We start from the raw sequence: 14,438 nt of genomic DNA, 5'->3' as shown, positions 1-14,438 counted from the left end.
CTATTCTGGTTTCTCTTCAGGGTTGCTGTTGTCTCCAAGTCCTTTGAAGGACAGACTGACAAGACAGAAGAGTGGTATGGAACACAGTACAAACAGGAGTCACTTTCTGATGAAGTCATCAAGGTAAGCTGCTCTTCTCTCAGATTGCAGTGTAGATCAATCAAGCTGCCTGACCCTCTTTATTCTGCAACTGCAGTACTTGCTTTTGCTGAATTAAGAGGAGAAGGTATCTGGACACTATAAACTATATTCTAAAACAGTGTTTCTCAAAGCAGTCCTGAGGGTTGGTGGTCTGTATTGTTATTTTCTTGAATTTTGGGCATTGGGCTAAAGCAAAACATGGAGTATCTCTGGGGGCCGTAAGGACTGGTTAGGGAACTATGGTACTACAATTTTAAGCAAGTGCATTTGACCTTAAAACTGTTAAAGCAGTAATACCACAGCATCTGTAATATATCTGTATGTCTGCAACAATTGTTTAAAGAAGTTTAGCTAAATTTGTTATTGAACAGGTTAAAAGTCTACTGTTGTCATTTGTGAAGTCTGTCAAATGTGTATCAGATAAAATTTAAAATGTATAATTTCATGCCACATTCCTTTTAAATCGACATTATCTGTCACAGAAGCATGCCATACGTTTTGGCAAAGCAAGATGTTTTGCTGTGATCTCATAAAATCCTAATATCTTTTTATGCTCAATACCACTTCCACTCTGGGATCTACCATTAACTATGATTTACACCTCTCTTTCAGAAATGGCAGAATGCTGACCTCAACGGCAAATTCAAGCTTCCCATGAGGAATGAGTTCATCCCCACCAATTTTGAAATTTATCCCCTTGAGAAGGACTCCCCGTCCTATCCCACTTTAATCAAGGTGTGTCTGTAAAAAGATTTACTCTGAACCTTTTCTGGGGTAAATAGTTTTATCCTGACATGCACGCGTGACTGGGAGCCTTCATTTGATGCAGTCAGAACTTGTAGGACTATCTAAAATGATCTGAGCTTGAAGCAGTCATGTGTCTGCTGGCTGAAACTCTCTTGAGTTCTCTTCTGTTCTTTTCACATTCATTTAAACTCTATTACTGCTTGAAAACTACTTCAAAGTGTGGGGTGAAATGTTGAGTGAAGTCTTGTTCTTTTTTGGTTTTTGTGCATGGAATGCAAATTAAACAGTCTGAAAACTTTTATCTTTCTCTAGGATACGGCGATGAGTAAAGTATGGTTCAAGCAGGATGACAAATTCTTCTTGCCCAAAGCATGTTTGAACTTTGAGTTCTTCAGGTAATTATCTGTTGTCTTGAAGCTTCAGACATGGTTTTATACTGTCTGGCACACTGTGACTTGCAAAATTCTCTACTCTTTTTATGTCTTGTTTTTATTATCTGATGCACTTCTGAACGTACCATTTTTGCTCTTAAAAAGCTAAGACAACCAGGGCATTAAAATAGCCCCCATGGATATTTGCATGATTAGTAAAATGTTTTTGTTGTCACTGTTTGTTCAACATTCTGCCTTTTGTATCCTATGATATGTCATGAGACCATATTGATTCTGTGTAGTGCAGCTTGATGCTACGGAACAGTTGCATTTGACTTATTATCTCAGGGGTTTTTACATAAATAATTTGAACCACAAGTATTTGTGAAACTAAAAAGTATTGGTTAATTACTGGTGTTGTCTCCACAGCCCTTTTGCTTATGTGGACCCGTTGCACTGTAACATGGCCTATTTGTACCTTGAGCTCCTCAAGGACTCCCTCAACGAGTATGCATATGCAGCCGAGCTAGCTGGTTTGAACTATGACCTCCAAAATACCATCTATGGGATGTATGTAAGTATCCAAATTAATCTTGTCCCTCACATTTTGCATCATCCCACCCTCATGGCCTTCCCACTTCCACTATATTGCTCAGAGCAGTGAATTTGAAGTAGTTTGCTGCCTTCTTCTCTGACACAATACATCCCAAAGGAGAGAGAATGATTTGCCAGCATTTTGGATCTGCTTAGTGCCCAAGACTTGACTTTTTAGAACAAATTTTTCATGGTTAGACTACTATTAGTAGACTGCTGCATTTGTTGGTCTTGCCAATGTTGAGGCTGCATATTCATACTCTTTTAGATGTTCTTGATCCCTCTCTTTCTGTTTCTTTTTGTGTATTTTTCCCCTTCTACTATCCTTCTAAATTTCTTTTGAATTATTTGATTTGATTGTCTTAAACCACCCTTTCCCAAATATCTTTTTTGTTGTTGTTTTTTTGGTAGTCGCTACCTATTTGCAGACCCCCTCCACTGCAACATGACCTTCATATTTCTCATATTGTTGAAGGATGATTTAAAAGAGTATACATATGCAGCCCGACTGGCAGGGCTGAAATATGGCATAGCCTCAGCAATGAATGCCATCATCGTAAGTACGGCACTTCAATGGCCCAGTCCCATGTTCTGGGTGGAAGCAGGTGCAGGGAGCTTGAGGCTTGAGTGTGTGCTGCAATGGCTTGTTTTCCAACTTCTCTGCTTGTCTTTTTACTTTTCAATACTTAAAGTACTCAAAATATGTTATTCAAACTTCCGCACAAGTGAAAGGGTAATATCCAACCCTGGTCAATGATCTTTGCATACTCGTTTACTTGTTCTTCAATTTATTAACATCCTACTCATAAACCTGACGCACAATGATTGGTGTCGGTGGGGGGAAACAACTTTGCAGGCACTGAATGGAGTTGGGTATTACTGATTTTATAGTTGCACACCCATCATTTAAAGGGGACATTTTATGCAAAACTCACTTTTTGCGTGCTTTTGTATTTCCACTTGGGTCTCATAACATGTTTAAAAACCCTAACATGTTTAAAAACCCCTTTAAAGGAAACACCAACCACATACAAAATACATGTCTAAAATATATATTAGAGGTGCACATCTAAAACTGCATTTTTTATATTTGTATTATCCATTCCAAATTGTATCACTTGTACATAGATGTGTTGCAAAAGATATTGTGAGAAATTTACTAGAGGGCACTTCACGGGAAAAAAAATTAATATTTGAATTTTGTGCTGTATTATTTTCAAGGGTGATGGTCAGTATTTGGGACATATTGGGTGTACCTGTAAAATGCTTATTAATCTTCTTGTACTTCACACTGATATGAGCTAACTGCAGAACACACAACGATTGGGGTTACGAATAAATATCTGTGCATATATAAGAATCTTGACACAGTTTTCCTGCATTATACATGGGGAGTTGCTTCCAAGACTCCTGCGGATGCCAAAATGTGTGATTGCTTGTATATCTACTCCAATTTTTCATAAAAAATGTTGTAATATTTTTATATTATGAACATTAACATACTATGAACATTTATAATGCCTAACACTATAAATTGTTGTTATACTGTATTATTTAGGGAATAATCAGAGACTAATAATTGCACGTTTGGTACAGATAGGCTCAATGAGTAAAGGAAATGCAAGGCATACTTTGCTCAAAGGTGAGTGCTAGACTGAGAATCCCCTCTTGTGCAGCAAATTCATTATGTCCAAACATGCTATGGTAATGGATTTTGTCTGTTAGAAACTTACAAGGTAACCTATCCCACCCCTCACATATTTGAGAAGAGACATTTAAAATTTTGTATATACATTTTTTTTTCTTGTATTTGAATGACAACATGTAGTGAAAACTTTAAAACATGCTTTGAAATGGATCCTCTTTAGTAGTTAGTTTTATATTTTGGTTCCTCAACCCACCATAAAAGTTAAACCTTGGCCTCAAGACCATAAATAAACATGCATAAAAAAAAAATTGGGGGGTGGGGGGTGCAATTAAAGAGCACAGTGCTTCCCTAACAGACTTGTCACTCTAACACATGCACTAACTCTGCACGTTTGTATGCACATGTGAACTAGGACAATAATGTTCCTCCTGTGGTTGATTTGGCAGTGTTAATATCTAAGATTACTACTCATAACTGCAGTACACCATGTGTGGATGCTTATGAATGCTTTACTTTTGCTGTAGTGAAAAATGTAATATACAATGTACTGCTATATAGCCCACTCCAGGGTGTGTTCCCACCTTGCATCCAGAGATTTTGTGTAGGCTCTGGATCCACCGTGACCCAGAACTGGATAACTGGTTACAGACAGTGAATTAATGAAAAAGTTCTGATATAATCAGATTTTCACAGCTAGATAATGTTTCTAAACAAAAAGATTTCTATTGCTTTTCACTAGATAGACCATCCGTTGTGGGAAGAAGGAGAAGGGAATACCTTTTTGTATTTTTCTAATGATGGCTAGAATACTAATAAGGTCTTGACGTATGCAGTGTGCATCTGCATAGATTCATTCAGTAAATCTAAGAGTGGTTGCTTAATTTTTTTCCCCCATATTTTGGTCAGAATGAGCTTTGAGGAATGTCAGGAGTTGCTGCTAGGTTTAGATCAGCTCTTGCAATGTTCATCCCTTAAGGCGCAGCCAAGTTCTCTATGGTTTACTCTTAGCCACCTACACATACACAAACTCTTTATTTTGGTCTCTGTTGCTTCATTGCAGATGTACTGACACTTTTTGTTTCCCTCTCAGCTCTCAGTAAAGGGCTATAATGACAAGCAGCACATCCTGCTGAAGAAGATCATTGAGAAAATGGCCACCTTTGAGATTGATGAGAAACGCTTTGACATCATCAAGGAGGCGGTAAGCTATTTATAAGCTCTGTCTCTGTCTTTCTCTGTCTCTTCGTGAGTCCCACTTCACCCCTTAGCCCTACCATACTGTTTTGCCTAATAATAATAATAAAAATAATTTTTTATTTGAAAGCGCCTTTCAAGTGACCCAAGGACACTGTACAATAGATAATAAAAATAAAAAATAAAATAAAATAAAAATGAAAATAAAAAAAAAAGTTTAAAAAAAGAAGAAAGTCAATAAAAGGTAAATGCACATACAAACATAAAATGACCAGAGAGACACATACATAGTATCATCCATATGCTAGTTTAATATATCATATCATATATATATATATGATCTTAGAACACTTTTGAAAGCATGATGCACTAAATTTAACTATATTCCACTCCAGGAGTTCTGACATTACTGCAGATGGGCACAGCTATAAAGCTACTTTTTTGTTTTCTGATGAGGTATCATGCTCTTGAAGGGTCATCTGGTCTCATATGGGAAGACTTTAAACACTACACCTTGTTACTTGGTTAAACTCAAAAACAAGGGGTAAAATTTAAGAAATGTGTTTCTCTAACATGCATCTGTGTTGCTTAGCAGAGATTTAGCTTGTCAACCTTCCTCACACCTTATTTCCCTGTGACTTATTTTGTAGCAGACAGTATAAACTTTGGGTAATATTGCTTTTAAAAATGCCCCTTTTTTACCTATATGCTCACACACACTCCCCTGTAATTGTAATATTCAGTCTCTAAATATTTACAAACATTCAGGTGTGTCAGAGTTTGTCTCTAGGATTGGCAAGTCTGCATATTCTGTGATGACTGCTTACCCTTGTTTTGTCATCAAGTGAAAGACAAAAATTTGTAGCAGTGATTAGGAATATTGATGCAGTAGTGTTGATTGTATTTTATTTTGTGTTATCACAGTATATGAGGTCCTTGAACAATTTCCGAGCAGAACAACCTCACCAGCATGCCATGTACTACCTACGTCTGCTCATGACTGAGGTGGCCTGGACCAAAGATGAGCTCAAGGAAGCACTGGATGGTGAGAAATGGACAGACTTTGAGAAATATATTGATTTGTGTCAAAAACAATAAAAACAGTTTTTACCGTGTTGCTATATACTGGTATGAGCACACATTTGCCTTATGTAAACATCAGACTGAAAAATATTTGATATTTACTACAGTGTGAAGAAGCTAAATATTTATGTTCTGTTGGGATACTGCACTAAAATGTCAGGATTATTTTCTTTTTACATTTTCTTAAAGAACATCTATAAATGATATTCCTCTGTGAAGTGAATTCAGTTTCAATCGTGTTTTTGTATTTATGTCTGTATCAGTAGTCCTATTAGGGTATTTCATTTAATTTTCATATTCGTTTTCTTACTGCATTATTCAAATTATAATTGAATAACAACACACAAACAATATACTCCAGATTGATTAAGAAGCCTGTTAAGGGTGCAAATGTGCATAGTATATATAGTGAATATATTGCTAATGTAGGTGAATTATTATTTGTTATTTTAAGCAAGCACTTTATAAAATAGCAGTTAATGCGAGATGAGTTTTTGTGTTACAAAACTAAACAGCTTCAGTTACAAAGCTGAGTTTCTTTGGTAATTCAGACTGATTAAAATATTGGCACATGCATGTGTGTTTAATATACTTGCAAGTTAACTTCAGCCACTTACAAGTTACAGTAGTTCTTCAGTGTTACCAGTGTAAGAATGGGTAATATAGAAAGCTATGTGTATAAAGCCAATTGCATTAATTTGACTTATGTGCATGTTGGTATTAATTTTAAATGCCAGGGTATTCAGTGTGCTCTGATTTCATATTTTTTATCAATACAGAATTCTTGTGAGAACAAATGCTTTTAAACTACTCTTTGTGTAGTGTACTCCTGTCTCACTCGTCACTTTCCTGTGTCAGAAGTGTTCTCCTGCTGTCTGCTCTGTTAGTCAGGATCAAATATCTCTCTTCTTCCTTTCCTTTAGTCTTACTGGTTTCATCTCTCTGTCTGTCACAGTATGTTTCTGCAGTTTAAAAAAAAAATGAGTAGTATCTGTGTACGTTTTCTGTGGTTTTCTCTTTTTTTCTCTTGATAGCTTATCCCATGCTATGTCTGTCATTCAGCTCTCTTTGAATCTGGGTCATACGCTCTGTGAATTTAGAGTGGCCATTCCTCAGTGTGTGTGTTCAAAAGGCATTGTGAATTATTGCGTGTGGAGTAGGGGGAAAGGTTTCTGCTGATTGGTATTAAGGCTCTGGTTTTTGTGTGCATGTGAGAGACGGTGGTGACGACCTATGCTTCTGCTCTCTCTTGATAATGACTGTGAATAGCTCTGTGTTGATTGTTTATGCCTGAATCCATTTCAGATGTCACCCTGCCCCGCCTCAAGGCCTTCATACCTCAGCTGTTGTCACGGTTACATATTGAAACCCTGCTGCATGGCAACATCACCAAACAGGTTTGTTTTGAAGTAGATAAAAGTGGTTGAAAGATGATTTGAAGTGTGTATGAAAGTAGGGGGCAATTGTTGGGCGAAGCTTTTACCCCTAATCTCTATAAATAAATGAAAACAGAGCTTTATTCTACCTGTTAGCGGAGCCAACCGATTTCAGCTCTGGATTTGCTAAATAAATCACTAATTAAAGCTCAAGTGGACACAAATTAAGCTACACGATTTTTAAAATGTCTACACTGTTCTTCATATTTAGGTGTTGTCAGTTCAGGTGATGATGATAATGATTGTTTTCCCAAGAGTTGGAAAATTAACTTTTTACATGAGGATTTTGTTTTTGGGTGAAATATGCACATACACTGATCAGCCACAGCAATAATATGACAACCTTGTTTCTATGCTAATTGGTAATTTTATCAGCTTTTCTATCATATAGGTGCAATTTGTAATTCCTCCATTACAGACTATAGTCTATCAATTGCTCTGCATATTTATAGCCCCCTTTCACCCTGTCAAGCAATGGTCAGGATGGCAACAAATCAGGTATTATCTGGGTGCTGGACCATTCTCAACAAAGCAGTGACATAAGACCTAGCATTGTCATGCATCAAAAGGAACCCAGGACCCAATACGCACTAGTTTATGGTCTCACAATGGGTCTGAGGATCTCATCCCGGTACCTAATGGCAGTCAGGGTACCACTAGCTAGCATGTGGAGGCCTGTGCGTCCCTCCAAAGAAATGCTTCCCCACGCCATTACTGACCCACTGCCAAACCGGTCATGCTGGAGGATGTTGCAGGCAGTAGAATGTTCTCTCCGGCATCTCCAGACTCGTCTGTCACATGCTCAGTGTGAACTTGCTCTCATCCCTGAAGAGCACAGGTAGCCAATGGCGAATCTGCCATTCTTGGTGTTCTCTGGCAAATGCCAGTCTCCCTGCACTGTGTTGCACTGTAAGTGCAACTTTTGGACGTCCCTCGTGAAGTCTGTTTCTGACTGTTTAGAAACATGGATTTTAATGGCCTGCTGGAGGTCATTCTGCAGGACTCTGGCACTGCTCCCCCTTTGCCTCCTTGCACACAAGAGGAGGTAGTGGTCCTGCTGCTGGGTTGTTGGCCTCCTACCCCCCTCCACGTCTCATGGTGTACTGGCCTGTCGAATGGTATATCCTCCATGCTCTGGACACTGTGTTGACAGACACAGCAAGGCGCCTTGCCACAGCTCGCATTCATATGCCTTCCAGGATGAGCTGCAGTAACTGAGCAACTTCTGTGGGTTGTAGACACCGCCTCATGCTACCTCTAGGGGTGAGACAACAATGACAAAATGCAAAAGTGACCAAAACATCAGCCAGAAAGGATGAGAACAGAGAAATGGTCTGTGGTCACCATCTGCAGAACCACTCCATTTATATGGGTTGTCTTGCTAATTGCCTTAATTTCTACCTGTTGTCTGTTGCACAACATGTACGTATATAGAGCCAATACAATGGACAGTGATTACAAACACATGGAAGTAATTTTCTTGTAATGACTGACTGGTGTATGTATCATTGCCACAAAGAAGGACTTAATTGCATTGTTTAAAATAAGTAATGGATCGAAGACAACCATACAAAGCTTTAATAGTGGCCTGTTCACAGCCGTGTGTTTTGAATACTGAATCAAGAGAAATCAGTCAAACCTTTTTTTTTTCCTGTTCTTTCACGTTTGTAAGTGGAGCTGCCTGTGTGGATGGGGAAAAAATAGTGTGCAAACTCTTTTTTTCCTGGTTTTGTCCTATTCTCCCTTCAAATCAGTTCTGGATGTGCGTCTCTCATGAACAATATATTAAAACAGAACCACTTCAACAGTTAAGATAAATATTGATAATGTGACAAACTGTTAGCTAAATATAATTTTTAGTCCAAGCTTCTTTCCTGATTTTAAACTTTAAATAAATGTTTACTCATAATTAAGAAAAAAGTAAATTTATTTTTTAAAATATGTTGTTTCTCTTCATTTCCAAACTGCCTGCAAGCCTCATGTACTTTATTTTTTTGTATTATGATAAATTTAGTGCTAGTATTTTACTGCACATAATGCTGTTTCGTCTGTGTAGGAATAGTCTTCTGGATCTTAAAATTTATGGCAAATTCAAGTCAGTCTGCTGTGTTATCATTCCTCTTGCCTACAATTAATATCTGTAATAACCTGAACATATTGGATTGAAATGCTTTGTAGAGTATGACTTGCAGTCGTGTGATCCATTTATAATGTTCATGATGAAATAAAACGGGTTGTATTTGTTTTGTGGTTGACTTGTATGTGTGTGTCTATCTTTCCCTTTTCTATAGTCTGCTCTCAGCATGATGCAAATGGTGGAGGACACTCTGATTGAGCATGCTCACACTAAACCCTTACTTCCTAGCCAGCTGATTCGCTACAGAGAGGTGCAGGTGCCGGATGGTGAGTGACTGAGCCTCACGTTGTCTTCTTTCTTTTAACAAATGCTTCTTGTGCAACCTCTACATGGGATCACAGAGAGACACACACGTCAACCAAATTTCTAACCTCGCTTAACAGTGCTTTTGTAACATACCCTGCAGCTGTGTCCTCCTTCTAAGGGAGCAAAAGTTCACTCAGCATAGGGATCATCTCTTTGTTGGACCACACACATTTCTGTTTACATAGGTTCACATGCAGTTGTACTTGTTTTTAAGATGTGCTGCATGTAGGTTTTTCTGAAAGGAATTGGGGCTTTACTTGACACTTAATAATGTAAACAGAATTTCTTATCATGCAGCGATTATATATTTTTGTAATGTGGTCGGTTTCCTATCACCATAATTCGGAACATTTCCAAAGCAAACCTTTACTCTACAATGCACCACATCAAATGAAACTTTACATTTTACCACTAACTATGCAGAAATTATGAAATGCATACTTTGATAGCACTACTACTACCACAAGCAAAAATAAACCGAATCACCACACTTGGCGAATGGTCCTCCAGGTTTTTTCTTCATACTTTATAAACACATCATGAATATGACTTGAAACCAAAACCATGGCATTTTTTTGTGGATCAAGTCACGGAAAGAAAATATATATAATTATCAACAAAAAGTATTTTGTTTGTTTTGTGTTTTGTTTTTTGTAAATCCCATCTTATTTAGCAGATTTCTTACAGTTTTGACACACATTGACTACTGTTTTTCCTCACCTTGATATGAAAACACAAATTCCAATAATTAAAGTCATTCATTTCATTTGTTGATGTTTATTTCACAAACCAGAATGTCCACCTATTAATTTATCTATGTGATGTATCTGCCATAAAGAAGTAAAAAACGCTGGGTTAGCGTTCCTTCGCTGTGGTGATTCACTTATTTTAGGCATTATGGTGTGTGCGTGTTTAATTTAAAACTAGTTCTGATGTAAGAGAAGAGAGCTTTTGGCTGAATTTGCAGAAAGAGAGCTGTTTGGTGCTGAATTGAAGGTCTGAATTAAATTTCTGTGTAGGTGGTGTGTTGCTATTAGTTCAAAAATGGCACTGTGGAGGGAGGGCATGTAAGATGTCACAGTTTTGTTCTGAGGGAATACTTGCACTTGCCAGTGATAAAAATGTGACTGCTGAATTCCACTTTTATAGGCTTGTATTATATAAGATTCACGTTTCCTTGAAACATGATTTAAAATCTTATTATCAAAAGTCTATTTCTGTGCCTGTGTGTTCTGTATCTATGTATGTGTCTGTGTGTCTGTCATGGCTCCTGTGTCTAAGTCCAGTTCTCTGTGGTTATCAGGTGGGTGGTATGTTTACCAGCAGAGGAATGAGGTCCATAATAACTGTGGGATAGAGATCTACTACCAGACAGACATGCAGACCACCCATGACAACATGCTGCTTGAGCTGTTCTGCCAGATCATCTCTGAGCCCTGCTTCAATACACTGCGCACCAAGGAGCAGCTAGGTAACACACACACACACACACACACACACACACACACACACAAATTGATCGAGATAAAGTATCAATAGTATTATTGCTGGGAGTTGAACATTGTTGTTGTTTATGATTATTGTTATTATTTATGTTTAAATATTGTTATTTAATGATGATACTTCAGTGTAATACAACCACTGACAAGCAGCCCTGGCTACTTTATATCTAAATGCCTCTTATTTATTTAAATGCATTGGAAATGAATGAAGGTAAAACTTTCTAAAACAATAAAAAACAAAACTGGTGAGAGATTGATAACATTAACAGAGTGTAGCTGGTTTACATAAGTTGTGCAAATTAGTCTATAGTTTTGAAGTTGTCTGAAAAATGTGTTAAATAAAGTTTTCTATATCTTCACTACAACTGTCATGCCATATGATTCCTTCACTAATTTAGTGCTACCCTCTGAAAATTGATTATAACTGTGGGGCCATGCAAACCTGTAATAATGTAGAATTTGTTTTTTTTTTTGGTCCAATATACAATTCTCATGACAGTGTAGTAGGGTACTCTTAAACATACTACTGCAAAAATTCTTCTCGCAATTAATGCAGTTAACACGTTATGCTTGAAGAGGAAAAAAATGACATAGTATTGAAAAATAATATATAAAATTTTGGTCATACCTCCTAGCACTACTCCGATAGTAAGTTAAACAAAAAATGTATGGTCATGTAAATCTAAAAATAATATATTTAAATCATTTGGTTTATAACATTTAGTTGATGAAATGCCTTAAACTAGATCTGATGCCCGTCAACATGCATCCACTCCGAAATTTTAATTTTCTGTAAATGTAGTTTTTAGTTTGCTGTAACAGTGGTTGGGTTTTTCATTTTGACATGAGTGCGCCTTTGTAAGTCCAATCTTTTCTTTCCTGCAGGTTATATTGTCTTCAGCGGGCCCCGAAGGGCAAATGGAGTGCAGGGGCTTAGGTTCATCATCCAGTCAGAGAAGGCCCCTCACTATCTGGAGTCACGGGTGGAGGCTTTCTTGAAGACCATGGAGAAGAGTGTGGAAGAGATGGGTGAGGAGGCCTTCCAGAAACACATTCAAGCTCTAGCCATCCGCCGCCTGGACAAACCCAAGAAACTTGCAGCGGAGTGTGCCAAGTACTGGAGCGAGATCATATCCCAGCAGTACAACTTTGACAGAGGTGAGGAGCAGCTTCACTCTCCTGAACTTGAATTCAGATGTACTCTGCCACTAGTTTGGGATCACCTTCTTCTGAAATGATTGTTTCTTTCATTCATCCATTTATTTAAGTAAACTAAATGTCTCTGGAAATGAGTGGTTATCCTAAAACATTCATCTGCAGTCCTTGCAACACATGCCTTCGCATTTATAAGTGTATTTATGTACATGATATTAGTTAAATAATAAATTATACAAAGGTTTATTTCTTTTTCCAAACATTTTTAACATGTATTAAAAGCATTTTTAACATGATATATATTCATCTACAGATAATATTGAGGTTGCCTACCTAAAGACTTTAATGAAGGACAACGTTATGCAGTTTTACAGGGTAAGTCACACACTACTTTTGTATCAAGGATTATCTCAATAGCACAAACCTTTTACATGTTTACAGTAAGAGCTGATGTGAGACCTTGTGCTAAGCAAGGTGCAATTTAACCGAGGAGAGAGCTGTTCCTTCTTTCTCACCTATCTCCCACTGCCTTATGTGTCTCAGGGGAGAAACCTTACTGAAACCCATTATATTCTTGCCTAGAGGTGAAGCTGTTTTTCTCTTGCCTGATAATTCCTTCATTTACATGGAAGGGAGAAACATGGTGCAGAATCTATTTGCATTGTCTCAGCTCTTACTTTCTGCTCTTATCTTCTCTCTCTTTTCTTTTTTAACCCTGTAGGACCTGTTGGCTATAGATGCTCCTAAAAGGCACAAGGTTTCTGTGCATGTGCTGTCTCGGGAAATGGACTCTTGTAAGTATTTACCAGGCTTAGTAAGTGAGAAACTGATCATCGTTGGCCTCTGTGCATAAATTGAGTCAGTGTGGTATTATATTATTTGATATTGATTTGAAGCAGTAATAATAAAATTACAACATTTGCTAGAAATGTAGTCAATCTGAACAGTATGTTATGACCCAACTCCCTACTGACCCTATTTCTTTGCACTAGGGATACAAAGCTAATAAAGCAAGCAATTAATTGTGGTTTCATTTGCAAGTTTAACACCTTAATTGATTGATTACTTATGGATCTCATACACAACCCTAACTCATCAAACATCTTGAAAGAGTTCCTGGTACTGCACAGGCCAAAGTCACAGCAGGTGATATAAATCCCTGTGGTGGTCAGAAAAAGTAAAAAAAAAAATAAAGTCAGAAAAAATATATATTCTGAGCTTATCTCTCAGCATCTAAAAAATCTTGAGAGATTTAGTCAGTATTAGAGCCTTTTGTACACTATCGGTGGGATGGTGTGTTTGCATGGAGAGTGTACACAGCAGACACGGCCAAAAACGCATTTCATTCCCAAGCAAATTATTCAATCAATATTTATCTGATCTGCATTTGTCACAATTTTATTTTCAAGAAAAAATGTTTTGAACAATTATAGGTTTGTGTGGGTCTGTCAAACAGAGGCAGAAAGTATGTTTTTAGATTATGGAGCTTTGAATGAAAAAAAGCTTGTTAGAGCTAACAGCAAACACTGTAAGAACACTTCCCTTTTTTCCATTTTACATGGTTTAGGTCTGCAACAGCAAAAGCTGTCTCCACATAACTGTTTTCTCAGTCCTCTTCATAACAAAGTAGAACTTGAAACTGACAACCCACCCAATATGGCTTGACAAGCAGTGGTACTATAACATTTAAAATCCATCCTGAAATAATATGCACACTCTAGAAATGAGTGTTAAAATTGCAGGTTTAGTTAAGTTTCAAACTAGCGCAGACCTATATAATATTATCTATAAAAGTGGAGCTAGTCTCATAGCTCCAAAGCAAAACGAAAGAAGCAAAGTTTGGACATCAATCACGTCTTGACTATCTAACTTTGACATATGGGGAAACTGTAAAATTAAATTTTGATCCTCCTTTCACTTCAACTTTTTTTATTACATCTTCTGTCAGGCCCAGTGGTGGGTGAATTCCCTGCTCAGAATGATGTTAATCTGGCTCCTGCTCCCTCTCTGCCTCAGGTAATCTGTCTGATATTTTACAAACACATTTGAACAATACTAAAATGGCTAAGTTATATTATTTCCAATAAACAGTGGTTAATGTTGAATGACAGGCATAATCCTATC

At 37.4% G+C, this 14,438-nt stretch overlaps 1 protein-coding gene across 2 annotated transcripts in view; it reads left to right on the top strand.

Moving 5' to 3' along the window:
- ide (insulin-degrading enzyme) overlaps positions 1-14,438 on the top strand; it is a 35,457-nt gene that overhangs the window by 17,730 nt on the left and 3,289 nt on the right. For both annotated transcript variants that reach the window (XM_066678656.1, XM_066678657.1), the window contains exons 13-25: positions 21-123; positions 754-876; positions 1,201-1,283; positions 1,689-1,833; positions 4,592-4,702; positions 5,620-5,740; positions 7,084-7,175; positions 9,506-9,617; positions 10,961-11,128; positions 12,045-12,317; positions 12,628-12,689; positions 13,036-13,108; positions 14,263-14,330. In XM_066678656.1, coding sequence (XP_066534753.1) covers positions 21-123; positions 754-876; positions 1,201-1,283; positions 1,689-1,833; positions 4,592-4,702; positions 5,620-5,740; positions 7,084-7,175; positions 9,506-9,617; positions 10,961-11,128; positions 12,045-12,317; positions 12,628-12,689; positions 13,036-13,108; positions 14,263-14,330 — 1,534 coding nt within the window. The remainder of the gene's footprint in view (positions 1-20; positions 124-753; positions 877-1,200; positions 1,284-1,688; positions 1,834-4,591; positions 4,703-5,619; positions 5,741-7,083; positions 7,176-9,505; positions 9,618-10,960; positions 11,129-12,044; positions 12,318-12,627; positions 12,690-13,035; positions 13,109-14,262; positions 14,331-14,438) is intronic.

This window comes from Hoplias malabaricus, chromosome 8, assembly GCF_029633855.1.
Source record: "Hoplias malabaricus isolate fHopMal1 chromosome 8, fHopMal1.hap1, whole genome shotgun sequence".
NCBI lineage: Eukaryota > Metazoa > Chordata > Actinopteri > Characiformes > Erythrinidae > Hoplias > Hoplias malabaricus.
Note: the sequence above shows the minus strand (reverse complement) of the source record. Positions and strands in the feature narration are given on the sequence as shown.